The sequence below is a fragment of the Cebidichthys violaceus genome, unplaced genomic scaffold, assembly GCF_023349555.1.
Source record: "Cebidichthys violaceus isolate CVI_PGR_0920_01 unplaced genomic scaffold, fCebVio1.0.p SCAF_12, whole genome shotgun sequence".
Taxonomy (NCBI): Eukaryota; Metazoa; Chordata; class Actinopteri; order Perciformes; family Stichaeidae; genus Cebidichthys; species Cebidichthys violaceus.
This window is the reverse complement of record NW_027176285.1, coordinates 8,628,839-8,651,310: the sequence shown is the minus strand read 5'-3', so window position 1 is coordinate 8,651,310 and position 22,472 is coordinate 8,628,839. Positions and strand designations below refer to the sequence as shown.

The following is a 22,472-nucleotide window of genomic DNA, read 5'->3' as shown; positions in this document are numbered from 1 at the left end:
ATGTAAACAAACTGGGTATCACACAACATTTAAATGTTGTGCAACCAACAACTTGCATTTAGAAAAGATTGCTGCATATTGTACCTAAACCCAAATAGGAGCATTCTTCTGATGAGATTAAAGGTACGCCATTAATTGTTGTCCACCACTGTGTGCTATGAAAACTATTAACGCAGTAAAGGATATTCATTATTTTATTTTTTTCATCCAGTAACATTTCACCAGACCTGTTGGGGCTACTGTCACAGTCACAAGCCATCTATTCAAGTACAACAGTCTTTCTATAGTCCTCTACTGAAGCCCATAGCTCTCTGCTGACAGCTATAGAGCAGGTCCCTGGCCCTATTCCATCTGCAATGAGGGTGATAGTGAGTCTGTAATATATCATATACAGTATATAGTGGACGGGTACGCTGGACTTGCAAACAAAGACGTAAGACATAACCTTTAGTGACGTGTGCATTGCAGGATTAATAATGAAACAGGGTGTCAAAGAGTTACACCTCAGAATGGATTAGTTCACTCTCCCATGTTCATTTGAAAAAATATGTAAAAGCATACATCTATTGCCACCAAACATTTTGGACTTTAAAAAAAACAACTTTTAGTGGTAACTAAGCATTGAATGCTGTTGATGCACATCCTCCAGTGAATCAGAAGTAAGCCACAGTATTAAGAAACGAGTCAGGGATATTTATAGCACACGAGTACTGACTGTCCTTTGTTTACCTTAAAAGAATCAGATCAGCGACTCTGGAGCTGCACTTTGGACCTCTGATCTCAGAGTCTTTTCACTGAACCAACTGCTTTTGAAAAATAAAAAAGGTAGACTGAGCACACCTACATTAAAAAATAATCTGATTTCATGGAGATACTGTACACCATACTAACACACAGGAGGTTTAACAATTAAGCCAGGGACAAGTAAAGCATTTAAAAAACAAAATCAGCCATTGGGAGGCAAAGAAACAGTTTTTCTGGTTTTCCTCTTCCAAGTAAGACATGGTGTAGCGAATAGTTAGAATATATCCTTAACACTCATTCCTGGAGTTGAGAAATTGGGATTAGGAGATTGAAACCTTGATATGAAATATCTCCTAAGAATTCAAGTCCTGCTAAAACCCCAGTTAATCCCAAACAGAGTGAGCATTAGCCTTTCCCTCAGGCAGTGGTGGTGCTGCTGGGGCAAAGGCCTGACACACCCTGGACGGCCGGAGACTCGATAGAGCTCAGCTGCCAACGCAACGTCTCATTAGAGAGCAAGTTTGATTTGCGTTTCAACATCTAAATGCACCATCATCTACCACATTACCTCATACAAATACCATATCCCGATTATACATGTGTGCATTCAAATCAAAAGGACAGTTCCAGCAAACAAAGACGATTTGGTGCAGAGCAATATTTCATGCACTATTGAGTTTCACTGGTTTAAGCCCTGCCTGTCATGCATTCCTTTTCCCTTGAAAAATTGAAGCTGCAAGCTATTTACTGGAAGCAAGACTGAGGTTAAGTACAGTCACATGTTAAGATTTAGTATAATATTACATTTATTAGTTTAATGATTGAGGAAATTGGTATATCATATTTGCAGAATACTTTAATCTGGTATGAGTATTCATCTGACAGGCTGTAGTGAATCGGTCTGTGTGACTGTGGGCCTCTGTGCACACGTTTGGAAAAAACACAAACCACGTTGAAATATATCACCTTTGCCCTGCCCAACAGGAAGGGTGTATGTTGACATGAAAACGTGACATCAAAGGCTAACCCACATTCATCATATGTCACATACAGTGCTTTGCAATTATATGGAAAAGGGGGAAATGTAGAAGCAAAGCTGAGTCTAACTCTGAACAGACGGGTGCATTGTTAGTTGCTATCAGGGTGTACTGTGGAGAGAAACTGAGAACCTGGGAAAGCTAAGACTCATAGTTCTGATGTAATGAACTAAAGGTGTTTCAGTAAAGACAGTAAAGGGACTGGTGGTGAACAGAGGGGTTTCATTTGGTGTTGAACTTACGACTTTTAAACTGCAAAGCAAATGACAGACATTTGAGAATCTGCTCTTTCATTTCTGGCTGTGGTGAACAGGATGTTACTTCATCAGTGCAATCAATGGCTGAAAGAACATGTGTGCATGTGACTTATTAAATTAAGCAATTAAATGTTTCAATGCCTGCCTTGAAAAAGAAGCACAAGAAAAAAAAAGGAAGAAATATTCCCACATTCGTGTGATGGGCAGTGCAGAGACAACATACTTTCCTGATAAGTATTGCATGAACAATAATGCCTTGTCATCTCAGAGGAATGTCATTTTGTGGTTGTAAGTCATGCTGCCGTCACCAATTCCCTCAGGGACACAGCACCACCTGCTGTAGCCCGTCACCTGGTTAACTGTACCAGACACACATCAAACCAGACAGTTGGCCTGCACACTGTTTCACCATCACGCCTGGAGGGGAACAGGCTCTTTAAAGAGGCCATCAATGGAGCCACCAAAGGGTGTGGGGAGATAGAAATGAAATCACGTGTGAAAGCACAGAGCTCTACTATTTATACAAAACTCCTTCGAACTAAACACAAACACACACGTGCACAGGGGCAGAATGCAGGTCTATAATAAGAAAGCAACCAATTAAAGTCAGCTGTCTTCTTCTTCAAGGTGACCAAGGGTGGAGGTGAGCCAAGTAGTGTATTTTTAAGGAAATTACAAGACTTGTATTGTCCATTCATTGTGACCATGACAATGTTAAACTCATCAGATTGCAGCATTATTTGAGAAACATCCTTGAATAACTAAAATAGTGATAATGAACGCATATTTATAATGTTTCACCAACAATACATAAAGAAAATGAAAGCACCTGATGTTTTGATCTCAATATAAAGAAACTCAACTGATGATTGTGTCATGTTGTCATTTGAGTCTACACCAAGTACTTTTCTGAGGGGACACAAGACACAATGGACATACAAACTGGAAGTTGTATTCAAAGATCTTTGAGCCAAAAGTCGTGGCTTGACGACATGCTCCCATTGTTATTACACCCTTGAGGAATACACAGGGTTGAATAGCTCTGTCAGTATTTCACATCTCAGTCTACATGAATGTTGATGGTGGAATCTGGATCAGGCTCAAGTCATACCTGCATATCAGAAGCGTTTCTTTTTCCTAATATGGAAAGAACAAACATTAGGTCTCATGCTCAAACTTGTTTTGCAATCCCTAATGATATCATGCATAGACACGAGCAGACACACCTTTCAGTGTTCCCAAACTGAGGACAACAGTTGAGCTCTGCACAAGCATTTTATCAGCAGCAATCACTTCAACCCTTCCACTAGTTCAGACATAATTCTGGTTACGTTCCACTCGGGCCTTATCTTTCAAGCTCCTGTCATAATGGCACACTATTGTACTTAATATTTCAGCCCATTCACATCAAAAGCAAGATTAAAACACAACACTGTTAGAACAGCACAAATGGGACCCTCTGAAGTTATCTACTGTCAGACATTTATGCATTTTTTTGGAAGTTATTTTAACTTGCCTGATCAAATTAGCAGGTAGATTATTAAAATAGTGTGATACTGAATTTAGATGTTGTTGAATTTACAGTTAATATGACGTGTAATGTTTTTTTGGGGGGGTGGGGGGGTATTTGTGTTAAAATCTGGGGACACTTCCTAGTCGTGGTTGAATAAGAAACACTTTCTTTAAATATTAAAACTATTAAAAAAAATCAAACAAGGATCAACAGGGTCGAATGTAAGTGCCATTCACTAGCCTGACCTCAATGCTCTCTGCACTGCATGCGTCAAAATACAGCTGTTTCCTTCAGGTAACCTTTAGTAATATTGGGATGTGCCTGTTGTCTGTTGAGAGTTTCCGACATCATGCTCATTTCACAATGCTACATGGGACAGTGTTGCCTGGGGACATCATTACAGGACATGTTGACTCACAGAGTGCAGTATGCTTTAGAGTGTAGGCCCGCTGTACCTCACCAGTCTACTGTCAATGACATCTATTACATTATTATGTGTCAATGTCAAAATTATATTCCATATGAATAAATAACAATATATGTACACTTTTTGTTAGACTATGAAAAGACCTTAAGAAAACAGTTGACAGTAAAATGTATTCAATGTCTTTGGCTTATCAAGTATCAGAAAGACAACTTGTTCCAACCTGATTTTATGGGACACTTTTTGTACACTGGCTGATTACACGTTTGTTCTAACAGGTGACCCATTCTTACATTCAGTGTCTACTTTTCAAATGCCTACTTTTTATTCATTGAAGTGTTTCAAGACCATACAATATAATATACCTTCTAGGAGTAATTATCTAACATAAGGTATAGCTTCAGTTGTTGTCATCCTGGGACAAAGTGATTAATACCCAGGTCGTCTTCAATCGTGTGTTTACTTTAAGGGCCATTTCTTAGAGTGTGTGAAATCCCGCATGGTTCTCACGGAACCTGAATCTTAATGTGCCTTTGGTTGCCTCAGTGGGTGTGACATAAATCACATGTCAGACATTATTAGTGCACTATTCTGATATACTTTTATCCCACTTGTTGCTTGTCAGTAAAACAAACAGTGTCACTGTTAGGAGCAGTATAGCAAATTGTTTACGTGTTGTGAAGTTATTGCTACAAATTTCGATGCACATTCTGTATGGTCTTTGTAACGGGCACATGTAGCAGTAAAATAAAACAAATGGAGCCATAACCTGTCTCATTATTTAAAAAGGACTTGTCAGATAAACTCACCTTGCGTTGTGAAGCCGGGTCTGGTGTGCAGAGAGAAGCGTGACTTTAGTCCGTCTGTTCTCAGTTTCGAAGTCAAACTGGAGAGAGCGGAACTGAAACTTCCGCATAAAAGCCAGCCCCATCTGGCTGCCGGTAGGAGGGTTCACAGCGGTGCGTGTGTGTGTGTGTGTGTGTGTGTGTGTGTGTGTGTGTGTGTGTGTGTGTGTGTGTGTGTGTGTGTGTGTGTGTGCGTGCGTGCGTGCGTGCGTGCGTGCGTGCGCGTGCGTGCGTGCGTGCGTGCGTGCGTGCGTGTGTGTGTACGCGTGTGTACGCGTGTGTGGTTGTCGATTTCAGACAACACAGCGACAGGCATGGGCATGTCAGACTGGGACAGAACAGGTGAGTTTTAGTTGAGCGATCACCGAAAGTGTCCTTTTGTTGTGGGACTACCGTAAAGCTCAGCACGATACTCGGTCACATATGCAAAAAGAACTAAATCTTAATCATAAACACTTTACTCTGTCATATCCTAATTGGATTAAGATACATTACAATCAAAGAGTTACACATGTTTGCATTGATTGCGTTACACTACATTGTAATCCAGTTTCCAGTTACGATTTTAGTTATTTTTGTTGTCGTTACTTCTTTTTCTTTATGTTGTGATTCTCGTTGATTTGGCTGACAGTGCAATTTCCTTTTGGGATCGCTCAATCAATATGTCTTTGACAGACATAGCAGAGCTCCTCTCTTGTTTAAATTAATGATCTAAAGTTAGAGGGTGTTTTATGCTGCACAGTAAAATCATTGGAGATGTGTAATGTAGTACTATTTAATTGACTTGACAGATTTTTCTATAAATGATTTGTATCCACGTGTTCTCTAATATTTCACTGTGCGTTTTCACTTTGTCTTTCCCTTTGCATGTTGTGTGCTCCCATTTCTATGTAAAGCCATTTGCAACATTGTTAGGTGTATCATTGTCATTTGTTTATTGCTTTTCCATTCTACAGCTACTGTGATAGCAGGTTCCGATCGTTACCCAGATTTTAGTGGCACAGTGTGTGCATGCTCTCTAGTGGTCAGCAAAGAGAGTACATGCTTCACAGTTTATTCAAATCCTGTGGATTTAAAGCCACTGGGCGTCACGGCCGGAGGCTAAGAATTGTAGACTATTACTTATCCTTCTCTCCTCCGCAAACTCATACCTCAACATGTGTCATTCATCTTGTTGTCTGGTTTCTCTACTACCAAGACATATCTCCTAGCCTGAGGCAGAGGTTTTCATGAAGCCAATTTAAGCCAATGAAATCTGTGACTGAAAATTGTGAGTTCTGACCATCAACATTTTTTATGAAAACAATGAAAAATATGATCATTAACCAGTGTTTACTACATTCCTGGCTTCATTATTCTTTTTTTTTTTTTTTTTTTACTGATCTCTCAAGTTGTTGCTGTAACTTCACTGGGCTTTTGTCACCAATTTATGGCCGGCCACACCTAGAATAAGTAAAAATGTATGACTCAAAATGTCCAAATATAAAAACAAGGTTTTACAAAGTAAGATTAGAAACCATTTACATACTATATGAGGATAAACCTTTCCTCTAGCACCACCATCAGGGCAATATTTTTGCCGTACAGTAATATATCAAGCAATGACGGGCAGATTGACATTGAAATTATAAAGCACATTTAATGCTACACAGATGATGTCAGGACAGCAGAGTCGCTGTCCATCTTTCGACGCAGCCTGAAAACCCACCTCTTCAAGAAGTACTACTTCACTTTGGATAAAAGCGTCTGTTAATTGACTGTAATGTAATGACACAGATTAGTAGTTTATACAATTAGTTGACCAACATTAAAATTAATTGGCAATCATTTTGATAATTGAATAGTTATTTTAGTCCTTTGTGTTCTGGATTGTTGATTGGAATAACATTTTGATATTATAAGACATCACGTTGGAGTCTGGAACAATTTTTTATTTTATTTTTTTCTGACATTTTATTAAAAAAAACCTATAATTTCATTAATCGAAGAAATACTCTGCACATTAATTAATAATACAAATGATCATTAGTTGCAGCCCTATTTCTTATGTTCCAACAGTGTTTTAAGTTCTTGTCTGGTCTGCAGGTTAGGTGGGAGATTAAGAGGTTTGGCAGCATTAGGGGAAAACCTTTATGAATTTTGGTCAGTATTACATATCTGGACGTTTAAAGGTAAAATGCTGCATACTTATTTGGTGGACAAAAGCCTGTAATCCCTCAGGTGTAAAGTGTGATTATAGCATAATCCACAGTTTCAAACAGGACAGGAATGTGTATACTAGGATGTTGAAACTGTACAGTATTTTGTTAAACATTTGAATCAAAGTGATGTTTCACACTATTTTAGCATTCCAATGGGTAATCACAGCGCATCAATTGTCCTGCTACTAATTTATTACTTTAAAGAATATTACCTTGTCTTAATTTGATTTGTTTGAAATAAATCACATTGATGGCTATTGATGGCTCTCTCAAATGCTTTTTTTTAATCCTTTTATTTTTGCACTGTGATATTTTGTTGAATAAATATATATTGATTTTTTTGTACATGTTAAAAAGGCATGACATATTCTACAGATTACCACTTAGTCAACCAGTGAAGCTAGATAGATGTTTGCATTCTGCAGCACAGGTCAGCTGGGCTTTCTTTCAGTTACATGTGTGCCACATCAATATATGGTTATAGACTAATGGGAAGCCCAGCAGCAAAATTCCCCTGTGCAAAGCGATTGAACCACTGAAGTGCACTAGTCCTTTATGTAAGGTTCGCTGTACATACCTTTAAATCATCTTTACATAACTGGATAAGCAAACCACTCAGGAAATCTAGGAATTAAAGTTCAAAGACATGTCAACCGGGGGCTTTCTGGGTGTTTGATTTGGAAGGAAGAACACACTTTAAGTGTCACTTTAAATAAATTGCCTCATCTTTGGAGGGAACTGTACCATGTAATTACATGGACACACAAGTAAAAATGAAAAAAAAGGATGCATAATGTAGAACAGCACCCCCCTGCTAATAGAGTCTTACATTTAACAGATCCACATTATTTATGGACTTCTGTCATCCTGGTCTCTCAGATGTCCTGGTTTTCAAATCCAGCATGGGACATCTGTTGATGTCGTCCCCTTCCCTTTCTCCCTACGCTCTATCTGTATTTACTCTTGCTGCTCTGCGGTATGAACAAATAGAAAATGAATGGGATTGTGTGGGTTAAAAAAAGAAATAGAGGACAATAGATCCACCACCATCTGCTTCCTGACAGCACTTCTGTGTGGATTTACAAATATTTTTACCTACATACTATATTTGTTCCGCGAGCTCTCACATATGACAAATAATACTTCTGGAAGGCCATGTCAGTGATGGATGTACTATAATGCATATAAAACATTGTGCATAGACTCCATTGAAATGTTCATATCTGCATATATCAAGGTTTATTATGTGTAAAGTGTTGATCATACTGCTTCATAATAACACGACTGGCAAATTGACAATAGTGCATTAAAGAATACACTGTCACGATTAGATAGCTGCAGCAAGTTATAAAGACATTTCTCTGAAGTTGTAGAATGGAATTATTAATATATATTACATTTTTGAGTAAAGTGATTGAAAGTGCATTGGTGTATGATACAATTTATAACAATTATAATGATTATAACGATTTATTAGCAAGCTCTAAGAAGATGGGCCAAAAAAATGTGTTGAAAGGTTTATTTCCCACAACAAATACACACAGAATTAACCATTCTAGTTTAAGATTTAACGATAGCACCAAGAGCAACAAATATGCAATATTTGAGGATGGAACATTTTCTGTGATTGCTGCCGTGGGAATACTGTTCCTGAGAACATGCAGCTTTATTCCTTTTAGTAACGGATGTTGTGATGATGATATGATACATCAGGGGTTTTTATGACTTACTACATCCGGTAGCTGAAATGTACTACGACTCACTTTGCTTAGCAGAATACTTTATATCAAACATTGTTTCCAAAGTAGCTGCAGTAAATGAAATATGTTGGGTTGTAAAACGCATTGCTATGGTGCCTGAACTCATGATACAGCACATGATACAGCACATGCACATATGGAGGCAATAGTGCATTATAGACATGGCATTCACACGACATAGATATGTAGCTTTGGTAACTAAATAAACAAGTGTATAAAAATCTGCTTCCTCACAAAATAAACAAGAAACACTCCAAAAAGAGACAAACTTTGGTCTCTCAGCAACAAGTTGATAATAAATATGGTTGGTCTTTAATTAGTTCTTCTTTGTATACAGTTGATTCTTAGCTCTTTTGACAAAGTGCAAACTATTTTGAACTTTTTAAAGATTTTAGATTTTAGATTAGGTTCCATTTGTGATCTATTCCTTTATCTCACTGTGACAGTGTTGATAGTACTGAAGACCTGCCTTTAACAAAAACAAGAGTAGTAGTATTTTGTATGTTAACAGCAACTTTGAACAGGAAAGGTGTGCCTCACGATAATTATTTAAAACAGTTGTGTATACAATTGCACAAAAACCTATAAAAAAATGTAATTGGTTGCACTGCATTGCTAAACAGTTGAGATAAAAGTTGTGTCAGCTGCTTCAAAGGATACCTCATTCTTGAACAATAAACACAAACTTGTTTACTTGATGTGTCACAGTCACACGTAACATTTAGCTTAGAAATCTTTGCACAGACTCGAGCTCTTGAGCAGAACAGTCCAGAGGCTGTAAATTCAGCATCAGTTCTCTCTGTCTGCTCTGTGTGTTTTGTTTTTCCTCATAATAGCTATGGTCCAGAGGGCTTTTCTTTGAGTCTGGTCTGACGATAGCTTGGGAGTGCACACATACAATATTGTCCAGAGAGTCTGGCTGGATGTGGACCTGCGGCTCCTTCTCATCTTTCTCCTCCTGAACTTGCTGTGTCTCTCTCTGTTCATGTTCATCTTTCTCCACTTCCTGTTTCGTCTCTTTATTCCAACTTTTAGTGTTCTCCTCCCTTCTCCTCCACAAGGCCGGGGGCATTACTGTGTTGACACACTCAGGCGATAGGGTGCGATCACTTCTGTTCAATGAGCCTCTCTCTGGGATGTGGATCTAGAACAGAAGTACTCGATATGACACAGCCCTTTATGAATACACTTTTTTGACTCCATAAGTATTAGAATCTAAAATCAACAAATATAATGGTGAGCACCTACCCTACCTGTTCTTGGCTTTGGCTTCCCTTTTCCTTGGTCTGCTTAGCCAATGACGTGTGCTCTCTGTCCCTCAGAGCTCCAAGGGAATAGCTGGACCTCACACAATGGCTCTGATCCATTGGGTCCAGCTCCACATCACTCCAAACCTGCTACAATGAATGCACATTAATATATGTAAATCAAGGTAAGAATTTAATAATGTGACTCCGTATCTGCCTTGTAATTGAGGTACCAGAAAATAACAACATGATTAATGACATTCTGATTAAAAAACAAATGAGGACGCTCTTTTTTTCTTTTTTTTTATGCCGTCTCTTGGGCAAGAAATATTAGAAGTTAATGTTGGGAATTTATACAGTTCTTGTGTAAGGAGAGTCATTTAGAATCCACACTGTTCAACACAAACATTTCTCCTGACCTTTATTGGCCAAAAGGTAATTATACCAACACAGAAAATAACCCAACTTCAACGTCTGTGCATTTGATTTCTGTAAGCACACCACTGATGGTGCTACTTGTCATGTGTTTGCTTCTACTATTCAAAACCTATTGCCGAAGCTAAACTCACTGTGTCTGTCGTAGACATGGAGGAAACTCTGTGAAACTTGGTTTTGGAGACTGATGACTGTCTGCTCAGCATCAAGTCCCTGAGAGAGGACTCGCTGTGTGACACTGATATGCACTTCCTCCTCGGGGCCTGGGCTAGGAAGTGTAGACAGGGAACCTTTTCTGCCATGGTATCTCTGTTGAAAAATAGTGATCTCTCAGCAAAACTTCTATACTCTTTTCAAGCTTAGGCTACAGATGAGTTGGATGACTCACCTGTATTTAGAGTGGATGATGGCGTAGATAAAAGGATTATAGATGGCCGAAGCCTTGGCTATAACAGCAGGGACGGCTTTGGAATAGGGACTGAGGATGCTTCCATATCTGAAAGGTGTAAAGTGTTTGTAAAGAGTAAAAGTGTACATCACCTGTAACGATACTGGTACTGTAGTTTGACATAGCACTTCGTCATGCCTGTTATAATGATATTCTACAAGAGGTGGTTAATGGCTGAGATGAAGTACACAGTGCAACCAAACATCCTATTTGTTTTATGCCTGAATCTACGTAACTGTCTGTACACAACAAATGCAGACTATTAGAATAAAATCATTGGATCATAAGGAGCCCTTGTCATGCTGTATATTTACCCAGCCCAGGCGATGAGGGTGACACATGCATAGGGCGACCAAGAAAGCACAAACACTATGATGACCACAAAGGCAATCTTGGCCAGCTTCCATTCAGTCTTGATGGACTGCTGCTGGATCAGGGTTGACTTCCTCACCTGATACCCCAACTTTTCCACATCTCTGTGGAAAGAATAAAGGACAGAGAGAAGAAATAAAATAATGTTGTAGTCAATGTATATGTCTATTCAGAGGCTAAATTAATAAAAAAATAACCAAACAAGTATAGTGTTTGCAGACAGACAGTTTTTAGTTTGTATGTATGCATGACTGTGTACCCAAATGCAGACAAAGTGAGGCACCTGAGGCACGACCGAGCAGACGATGCAACAAACAGGGCAAGCAGGCAACAAACACAGGGTACATTTGATTTTTCTTATTTTCTCTCTTGAATATCACTTCTTTTAAGAGGATTGGAATGCCCTTAAATGTAAAATGTAAAATATGAGATAAGAGAAGCTGATGTACCAAAACTGGACAGAGCAGGCAAAGAGTAAGAGGAAGCTGTTGCTTAGAGGCACGCCAACTCCTTTGAGGGACACGGCCTACAGAGTTGTAACCTTCACAGTAGCCATACTGAAGTCTAGATGGTGAAACATAAACCTCCACTGCAACCAAAAAGGTCCAAAGAACATTCATCATAGCATCATCCCAAGATATCAACGCTAGCCTTACAGATAGATATTCCTTTAAGTCAACATTGCCCTTTAAGTAAATACTAAAAGCTACATCCACATGTAATTTGGTTGTGTCCCCCAGCAAAGTCTTGGATGGTACGTCGGAAATGGGAAAAGGCTTCACTTGCTGAGGGGGGAATTGGCTAATGTGTATGGAAGGCTACTGATGGACAGGCATGAAATGGCAGGATCTGAAAAACAGACAAATATACACACATGCACATAGATAAATTATAAAAGGGAAGAACTAGGGTGACGGATGCCAACATCACAATATGTGTAACATGCTTGTTGCATTGCAGCATTGTCAAGTCTCTTCTGAAACATATTTCAGTAGGTTGTTGATGTGAAGATGTGACAGTAGAGTAAAGCTATAGGCTACAATGTAATGGTATCATATTATTTTATACAGGTAATAAGTAGAATTGCTTTAAATGGCAGCATTTTAAGTATCTTCAATGTGTTTAGTGCATTAAAGTGCTGCATATTCACCTATAATTCATTCACCTGCTTGCACGGCGGATAGCCAGGAACATGCACAGATAACAATAGGATATAATGCCCAGGGGGATGAAGAATACAAAGCAGCATAGCATCAAAGTATAACTTTTATTGGCAGGAGTGGATGTCACATAGTCCCATGTGCATGAGGTCATCAAGCCCTCTGGTATGTACGAACCTTGAGGTAAAAAATGACAAAGAGGCGTAAGAACGAAATGTAAGGTCCAAAGTATAGGCAGAGAGTAGTTGAATAAAAAGAGTAGAGGGTGACAAATTAAGTTACTTACTCCACCCCAAAAGGGGTGCAAGGCTCCAGGCTAGAGAGTACAGCCAGACCAGGGCAATAATGAAGCATGTGCGTCTCTTGGAGGTCCACTGGATGGCCTGCAGAGGCTTGGTGATGACAATGTAGCGGTCTAGAGAGATGGCCAGAAGGTTTATCATGGAGGTGATTCCGAATAAAGCTCCACAGAAGGCGTATATTTTACAGCCTGTGGAGGAAAAAAAAGATGGAGGCATTTCATTCATATGTTGTTGTTTTTCTTCTGATTGGAAGGCTATGTATTACATGAGATACGTAATATGAATAGTCAGGGCTTCAAATTGGAATTCACACTATTCATTGGTTTCAGGGTTCAGGTTAATTGGAGTCAGGGACTACATGCTCCTAGATCTAAATGCTATTATCCTTTTAACATACATTTCTTGTGACTAAACATATTAACGGCAGGCACAGATTCTAACATACAGATATGCTGAGACACTAGAAAAAAATACTAGGAAAAGCAAATGTTTTTGAATTACATTTTATAAATAGGTAACATATTTCAAAAATAGCTCCAAACATAGACAAGATTGATAGATAAATAAAAGACATAGCTATTTTTGGAGTACATACTATTTAATTCACATTGAATGAAAAAATACCTGTTTCACCAAAAATCCACCCCTTGTAAAGGGAGTTAACAAAGAAGATGGGTGACTGTGTGATTGCCATGAGGAAGTCACTGACTGCCAGGTTCATGATGAAAAAGTTGGGGGCAGTCCGTAGCTTCTTGTTGCTGAAACACAGAGGATTGAAAAGTCTTAAATTAAATTCAATACCCGACAAAACAATATGCTGTTGTTGTTGTTGACACCCACATTATCATACCATTTCTTTTTTTCAGAAATGATCAACAGAAGTAACAGAGACGGTCTAAAAACACGGCTTTTCAACCCCAAAACAATATTTGTGTGTGTTCAGTTTAAGTTAATTATGATCCCACACTTTTTTTGTTTCTACAGCTTAACATATTTTTTTGTGGAGTACATCCACTACCTCTTGGAACACCTCCAAAATCATATTAGTTCCTATTACAAATCATCCAGATCCAGATATACACACATTTTTCATCATCAGCGCAGTTTGCTACATATACTACTATGTACTACTTGTTAACTCCAACAGGGAGCTAAAAATAAATAAAATGTCCCAATTAGCAAACTAATGCAATGTTATTCTACTTTGTAACTAAACCACACTATGTTAAGATAAATGTTCTAATTGTATTCAATATGTGTTAAATGTCTGGTTGTGATTTAAAATCAAGAGGGAGGTTTCATTACACTGAGAGTCCTATTGTTTTAAAAGGTTGTTTTTTAAATTACATTTTCCCAGCGCGATGCACAGACATGTAGAGGGACAGAGATTCATACCCTAACCAATGCAAAATCCATCCAATAACTCAAATCCTCGTCTTTCTAAACTTAATTCCACCTCCCTTAACATAACAAAAGCAGGAGGGCACATGGCACATCCGTACTACCCCCTTTCAATCATACTTATAGTACTTAAATACTTTTACTCTCAGCAAGTAAGAGACAGATGAGAATTGCAACTCTAACCAAGGGGATCCCGACATCATATATGAACAAGCAAACTGTATTGTGCCCATACAATGGAGGGACAATACACATGCAATACTCCAAAACAATGTGTTCAGTGGACTCCCCTGTTGAGTCATTGTGGCAAGCAAGACCTTTATAGCCAGTAAAGACAGTGACAGAAATATTCTATATGTCAGCAGCTGCAATGAAAAGAGTCAGCCAACGTGGACCCACTATCACTTGAAAAATCCCATTATAAACAACCATTCAATTGAAATGTCACTTAATGGAAAACCGGGTTGTCTGACCCACAAACGCCTGCAAACATTTGCAAACCTCTTGACAGTTAACGGCTGTGTACAAGTCTGCTTTCGCCTGTGCTATAAATTGTCAAGAACTCAAAATCACACAAGATTTGTTGGTAGATGTATCGCTTTTATTCACCCTGGGCCTTTATAATACAGGCTTGAGTTAACCCCTGCCTTGTATGTGTACAATAATAATAATAATAATAACAATAACAATAACAAAAATAATTATCTTCAGTGATGTGTATAATTAATCAGAATACTTTAGTTACTGCAGACTAAATATTCATGTGGTGTATGTTATATGTTGTATAAGCCTATTTGTGTTATTGCTATCTTATGGGCTACATTCTAATCAATGACATGAATATTAATTTATTGTTGATTAAAAGTAAAAGTTTTGGGAGGACCGTATGGAATCCTCATAAGCCAAATGCCTAGAGGACATCCATTAAATCAAAGCAGTATTGTCAGTATATTGACTTCAACACAAGCTTCTGTAGCCTAACGCCTGAGAGGGTGCAGGTAAAGGCAGCAAAGGGATCTCTATAGTCTGCATTTGTCTCCCAAAAAGGAACACTAACCCCACACCCACACAGCACGTTCAATCTCCCAGAACAAAGCAGCCCTTTTGTGTTTGTTTGTTTTTAATCGAAGCAAAGCCTGTAAACAAGTTCAGGAAGAAAGTTGAATTGCACTGGAACATTACATTTTTTTGTTAATTAAAATCAGTTCCGTCCGAGTAACGCTAAAATGCAAACCCAAAATGCAGCCGAAACAAATCAAATCCATTCCTCCTGTGAAATTAGCTTATACTGGGTCAGCCATCAGTTAACAAGAAGCTAACTGTTAACATATCTTGGGACAACTTGAATATTCACACAATCTCATTTCATGAAGATCTGTGAAATATTTTACATGTACAAAGTTTTATGAACAAAATGAGCTTGGACCTGGCGGTCTATGCGGGGACCGCAGCAGATGCTACCAGTGCTTGTTCTAAAGCTGTGAGTTGGCACAGATGGTTATGTAGGGATGCCTGGTAAAGGTGTGTACTTGATAACCTTCCGCTAGCATGTCAAAGCTCACATGCACACACATACACACCTCAGCTTGCTTTTCGGCAACAGTCTGTAAATCATAGCTGATGCCTTTGTTACATTGAAACAAGCCCCCAGAAACGGTGCCAGGCTGTGAAGAGGGCTACCAATGTGTGGTGATTTGGGAAATCTAAAGATCACCTAAATTTAGATATACCTTTTGTACATGCCGGCTTCTGAATATGAACAGCTTTTGATGTCTTCCACCTGGGAAGTAGCATGAACATAATACATTACATTTGTTTTACCATGACATAAAAGGCATAGGGAGTATGGGACACAGATGGTGGATGAATATTTGTTCCAACTGAAATGAAAACAATGATACCATATGGTCCCTTGTCCTGGATATGTAAACCTTAGACCAATGTTCATATGGCGCCATAACCTAATATTTACTTTAATAGTTACACCAGGTCCATTTATCATTAAAAGCTTCTGCATTGTCCTCCTTGTTTTGCCCACTGACTGTAAAAACGAGTAAGTATTCCACATGTTTACATGCAGGTGAGTGGGTATGTACTGAAGTGTGACTGGACTGGAGATCGAGTGATGCGACATTTGAGAAAGATTTGTGTCACTGGAGGTCGGACCTTAATGCAGAAAACATGTCAGACCAGGGATTTTTTTCTAACACTTGGCCCTGTGAAGGCACTGCATTCAGTGGAATACTATATACCCAGGAGTAGCCATAGTGTAACATACACTTCTCTCATATTAGCTATATTCTTTATTTCGAATCCTTTCAAGTGAAATAGAAATGGACATCAGAGTTGTGGGTATTAAATGTCTGTTAAAATGTAAAAAGTAGTTTTGCCATAATTACATTAGTTGGCAGAATGGTGGTTCAATCTATATATGCAATACCAAAATGTTTTTCCCAGCAATGTCAAAAAATATGTCAGACACAACATCATCATGCAAGAGTAAAGCAGCTCTGTTCTTCAGGTTGCTTTTTGGCTGGAAAATACTGACAGGGAAGATATTTTATAGCTGCTGCATCATCATGCATGTCACTGGAAGTCAAAACAATTAAAAACTAGAGACATGGAGGGTTTTTTACAGAGTGGATAACCGATAATCGTGAAGCACATAGTTGATTGGATTATCCTGAGTTGCAGTACAGTTATTTAAGCTTGATTGCCCTCTGTGTGGGTTAGGTGGAACAATAGCACAGTGTTGGCTATATGTAAACAAGGGAGAATCTAACTGGATTATTGAAAGCATGCATTGATTTATCCGGTACAGTTAGAAAATCACTGAGCTGCTTCCTGCTATTGAATGCCTGCAGGCGTGTGTGAAGACCTCTCTGCTTGTGCTTTCTAATGCAAGAACACTCTGTTTCCCCCAGTCAGCGCTCTAAATCTCTAAACAGCGCAGGGTGGGAAGAAAATATTTGTTTTGCTAAATTAGACACTGGTATATAACTTTTAGTTAATAGCGACAATTTAAGATATTCAATAGGATATATTATAGATTTGATTATATCTTAATCCAGTCAGATATCTCAAACATGCTATTGATATTGTAATATTACTGTTATTATAAAACTTAAAGTTAGCTCCACCTTGAGCAACATGCTTTAAAATATACAATAATGTAACACTCTGAAAGGGGCCATTCTGCTTTACAAGTGTTTTTACTTTATGTACAATTTGTTGATGAAAAACTTAGCAGGACTTTTACTTGTGACAGAATATTTTTACAGCGAGAAACTGTGACTTCTTCCACCTCTGGTAATATGCCACCAAAGGGACTGTTTAATGTGTGATGTTAATGTATCTGATAAATAAAACAGCTTCCGTGAACTCAGTTATTTTGGAGTTCCAGCTGAGCTTGAACAGTAGAGCACTGTGTCAACTTCCCAGAAATGTGTTCATGAGACCAGTTCATGTGCAAAAACATGAGGAAAAGTGCTAATAGAGGCGTGTTGCAATACCAGATAGGCACGTCATACCATGCTGGCTGATTAAACCGCTATCATGCTGCAGATGGGAATGTAATAGGATGTCTAGTCTAGTCACGGTAACATAAAACTTCAATAACAATGTTAGTTGTTGTTGTGTTTTTCCTGACTGATCTTTTCTTTTTTTCATTAACCTTGGCTATTTTTCAAGGCACTACATTTCTGGTACTCTTCATTCATGGTAATCTTAATTAACCTTAATCTTTCGTAATTTTGTTTTCATGATAAGCCTCAATTACAGCTTTCACTAGAGCATGTTATTTTAACTATCATCTTCTAATAGATTTTAAAAAATGATGAGTAAACCCATCAATATTTTCACTTGACTGCTCTACTAATGTAACCAAATGCAGCATGCCTCATGATTCTTTACTTTCTGTTTATATTTCCTGAAATATATTAAATTCATTTGTTCCATCTGTTTAAAAATACATTGCAACCAAAATCAAAGAGTGATTAATGTTGTGGGTGAGATGGACTAATTAAGGCTGCATGAAATCTAGACTATAGAACAATTATAAAATGATTATGGCTTAAGTGTGAACAATGAAAAAGACATTGCTGACTTTAATTATTTGGACCGTTCATTCTTCCAGACTAGTTTCTGGGATGATAGCAAATGAGGCCATGAGGCACGATGCAGTGTGAAAAGCAAAACAATTATAAATAGAAATGAAAAAGAATCATTCATCAGAATAACAACTAAGAATTGTTTTCTGGTTAACCAGGAGTTTGTTTTGACTAAACTCTACCCGCATAGTTTCTTGTCTTTAGAAAAGGCGAGTAACGTATAAACTGGTTAAATAATGCTACTCTTAAATTGGCAATGACAGGCATGCACATTCTTCACCATCACCAGTTTACTTACCAGAAAAAGGCGTACATGACTAAGGCGTTTCCAGTAACACCCACGGTTCCGATCACCAAGACAAAGAAGGCGACGATGTAGTGAGCGTGGGCCTGGACGTCCACCTGCCGATAGAATCCGTGATCCACATCCATCTCTGTGACAACAAACACACACAAACACACGTCAGCATCATAGGGTTTTTCTTCGCGTACAGCATGTCCCAGTGACTTTCATTCAAACCTGATCCTCTCCGTCCCTCTGAGCCACTAAACTTTCCAGCCTTATGTAAGAGTACTTATCATGGTAAACAAGTAAAACCTCTGGGGGCAAGAGTATGAAATAAGACGTGATGGCATACAGCTTGCATCTGCAACTCTCACTGTCTTCATTCATAGATGTCAACATTTTATTTAGTTGAGTCAGTTTGGCTCAAGGTCATGTGAACTAGTCTCAGTTGAAGTTTATTTGTTCTAGTTTAAATATTACATTGTGTTAATAGTTTATACAGTACATTCAATTGTACATTTTCTATCCCTCTTAACTTTTGATCCATTGTTGGTATTTTTTGTTTGTTTTTATGCTTTCGAGGTGTACTAGTTCAGTGCTCACATTTTGAACATACCCACTATTCTCCAGGAGGAAATCGGAGGAAATCCACACATTTCCTCCCAGCTCGCTGTTTTGAAACTTATCTGTGAACTTTGTTTAGTTTTAAAACAGGAAATTTTGGGGTTGCTGCTGGGCACTATAACAACATTGGACAGTATCTCTGTAAGCTCTGAGGAGAAGTCAGTACTGTTCTAGTGCCTCCCCCACTGTAGAGTAGAATACAGTATGTCTATCATGTCTGGCTTTAAAGCTGTATAGGGAAAACTTTCACGCTACTTTCACACAGAATAGTGCTAAAAGCCTTACAACTGTACACCTGAGCACTTTTTAGCCTTGCTAACGGCATGCCTCGACTGTGTGCAGTAGAACTATGCCTATGCACAAAAACATATAATCCATGCAAGTAACGGATATTCATCAAAAATATATAAAAAAAAAACAGTAAGTGGTGAGAATGTGTGCACCTTCCGCATACAGACTAGGTGTACTCATATTTCTACAGGGATCCGATAAGCTAAGGTGGAGATGAAACAAAAGGTAATGGATATTTCGATTCCGCCTCTTTCCATTTGGTTCGGTTTTTAGCGAGTATCACTAAATTGTGGAATTCATTTTTTAGTCAACACAGCGATTATAACCTTGATTTTGATTAAATACCAGAAATTAGGCTCATGCAAAAGCTGACAGTTTTACAAAGATTGAGATTTGACAAATCTGACAAGAGTTTTGTTGCAAATCTGAGTTTCATGTTTCTGCCTCCTCTTATTATGTTTTGGGGTTGTCCATCTGTGTGTCCCATTTTCATGAACATGATTCCTCAGGAACTACTTGAAGGAATTTATTCAAATTTTGCACAAACTTCCACTCAAGGATGAACTGATTGAAATTTTGAGGTTTAAGATCAAGGTAACTGTGACCTCACAAAACACGTTTTGGAAGAATTCTAATGCTTATGATGACAATTTCATACAAATGTCTAATAGGCTAAAACAATGAAGCGATGACATTTTAAACAGACATGGATGTAAATTGCAACTTGAGTGGTTGGCGGAGGCATACAACCTGGAGTCATAATTCTAGTTTTTGTAATGAACGACTTTTATTACAGAACTAGAAGGACAGTAAGTGCATTTTAAAATGAATGAATAACCCTTGGAAACTGTAAAATCAGTTGGCTAAGTATTAATCATGATAAGAGTTGAAGAGCTGTGATGCTGAGAGTGAGAGTGAGATCCTCACTTAGTATTATTGAACTGATAGGCTTTGACAGTTTTTATGAGGTCATTTTTAAGACAGCCACAAAATCCTTTTCAAAGCACTGAGTGAAAAAAGTATTACTTTTTACTGATAACTAATAAGAGTACATGGCATTTCAAAATGGATGGCAGTGTGACAGGCAAGATTTATGAACTGTAACTGTTTTTAATCTGTTAAAAGGTCCCCAATGAATGCTGTGACTGAGAAATATCAACAAGGTGATTAAGACAAGGCATTCCTGATAATGAAAATGGCTGTATGGACTTCAACATGCAGTTCCATGTGACCATTGCTCAGCTGCGGCTGTGATTATAAGATGATTTCTATGTTCTGTTAATGTGATGGAATTAAGAGTGCATGTTAAATCACGCAATATCAACAGTATTTATCATCCTACCCACTTCCCTTTTGCCTCTGATCTGCACTATAAAGGGGAGTTAGGTGCTAGTGCAGCACAGTGCTCTCTGTCACAGATGATGCTGTAAAACATCCGTCATGTTTTGCATTAATAATTTGCTTGAGAACATGAACATGTTATAAATCATGCCTGCTGTTGACTCACAGTGCATGATGCAAAGCTGAGTATATGGTACTGTGTTTAATCCACCAGAGCGGAGAGGAATCTGACTCATAACACATGTCCATGAGAAATCCATGATGTTATTCCTAAAATGTTGTATTGATATTGTATTGGGCTGTTATGGTCTACAAGACTAATAGATAAGCATAGACATTTATGTTACGGCCCAATGGGTGAACTACACATTGACGTGCAGAGATTCAGATCCAAACAGGGAGCTCTTGCTGTGCTCAGTGAAGCCTTGTACGTCAGAGGAACCTTCAATCACCTCTTCCCCTCATTAGACATGAAAGCATTGTCTCATATGGGAGGCTTAAGTCTCATGAATCAAATACATATCTGATTTAGCATGACTGTGTTCAGTTCACACTAAATGTGAAATGCATCAACAACAAGAAAGCTAAAGCAAGCTAAAACAAAAAAGTATTGAAATTTTTCTGCAAACAACCAAAGATCCAATTATTGAATCAACACATTCTAAAGATTTGCATATCATACTTTATATACTAGTAATCAACCGCAAAAAAATAAAGAGGTTCTAATATCAAGTCATTATATATATATATATATATATATATATATATATATTATTATTAAATTGTATTTAAAAAGTCTTACTTTACCTCATCCAGAGAGTGAAGCCCCTTCTTGTCCTCTTCAGAGCACCTCTGTGTTTGTAGTGGACTGGCAAAGAGGATCAGAGACACTGAAGCCGTACAGTATGTAAAAACGCACCACGCTTAAGGTTTAAATGGATACGGCTGATGACTGCTTTTCTAATCTCCAAGTTAGATAGAGATTCTCTCATGCACTGCAGCAACAGTATGCTGCTGCCGCTGCTACCAGTGCATGTGAGGGTATGAGAATACACAGAAACACACACAGAAAGCGAGCAGCAGCACATTGACCCATCCCCCTGCTGGCTACCCATCACACACAGCTCTCACATGGCACAATGCATTGATCAAGCCAGTGTGGGGGAGTGTGCGTGCATGAGAATGTGTGTGTGTTAGGGTGGAACTGTCTTAAGAGGCTGGTCTGATCATATTAAAGACATTTCAGGTCATAATTGTAAAAGCTTAACTCTTTTATATATCTTAAGCAAGAAAATGTGTTTCATTTGAAACCTTTTTTTAATCACTAATTGCATTGTGCACCATTGCTGTTTCCCCTAATGGATCAAGGTAAATATGTGTGCATTCTGCAAAGTAGTTTCCACATGCAATGCTTTCTGTGTATATGCAGTAGTACGCATTGGCAGTGACACAATTTTATGTGAGCACCAGATGCCATAGCTAACTAAATGGGATGTGAGAAAATGACACAGTCTAGTTACTGCTGCTTCCCATTGGTTGGTTTGTAAAATTGCAAATAAAAGGTGGTGCGGTTTTGAAAAGCACCAAACCTTATACATAGTATCATACTTGTTCACTGCTCATCCTTGTGTAAGGTGAATCTTGAGAAAAGCACTCAGATAAAAGCTTCCCAATG

The 22,472-nt window shown here is 38.3% G+C and overlaps 2 protein-coding genes across 5 annotated transcripts in view; both read right to left on the bottom strand.

The window, feature by feature from the left end:
* The window catches only part of pdlim5b (PDZ and LIM domain 5b), a 35,965-nt gene extending 31,080 nt beyond the window's left edge, over positions 1 to 4,885 (bottom strand). For all 4 annotated transcript variants that reach the window (XM_068706183.1, XM_068706184.1, XM_068706185.1 and 1 more), the window contains exon 1: positions 4,785 to 4,885. The gene's annotated coding sequence lies outside the window, so the exon portion shown is untranslated. The remainder of the gene's footprint in view (positions 1 to 4,784) is intronic.
* Positions 4,886 to 8,526: 3,641 nt separating this feature from the next.
* opn4xa (opsin 4xa) lies at positions 8,527 to 21,676 on the bottom strand. The gene is made up of 10 exons (XM_068705529.1): positions 21,605 to 21,676; positions 18,554 to 18,689; positions 13,370 to 13,503; positions 12,730 to 12,933; positions 12,449 to 12,620; positions 11,226 to 11,387; positions 10,852 to 10,959; positions 10,598 to 10,772; positions 10,035 to 10,175; positions 8,527 to 9,925 (listed from the first exon to the last, which is right to left on the bottom strand). The coding sequence occupies exons 2-10, from the start codon at positions 18,685 to 18,687 to the stop codon at positions 9,503 to 9,505; spliced, it is 1,653 nt and encodes a 550-aa protein (XP_068561630.1). The 5' UTR covers positions 18,688 to 18,689; positions 21,605 to 21,676; the 3' UTR covers positions 8,527 to 9,502.
* Between the last annotated feature and the right edge of the window lie 796 nt (positions 21,677 to 22,472).

Excerpts from the sequence above, each read along its gene's own strand:
- opn4xa (XM_068705529.1), bottom strand. The coding sequence starts at position 18,687 with ATGGATGTGGATCACGGATTCTATCGGCAGGTGGACGTCCAGGCCCAC. Across the intron at positions 12,934-13,369 it reads GTGGATTTTTGGTGAAACAG|GCTGTAAAATATACGCCTTC; the intron begins GTATTTTTTCAT and ends TTTCCTCCACAG. Across the intron at positions 11,388-12,448 it reads GCTATCCGCCGTGCAAGCAG|AGATGTGGAAAAGTTGGGGT; the intron begins GTGAATGAATTA and ends TTCTTTCCACAG.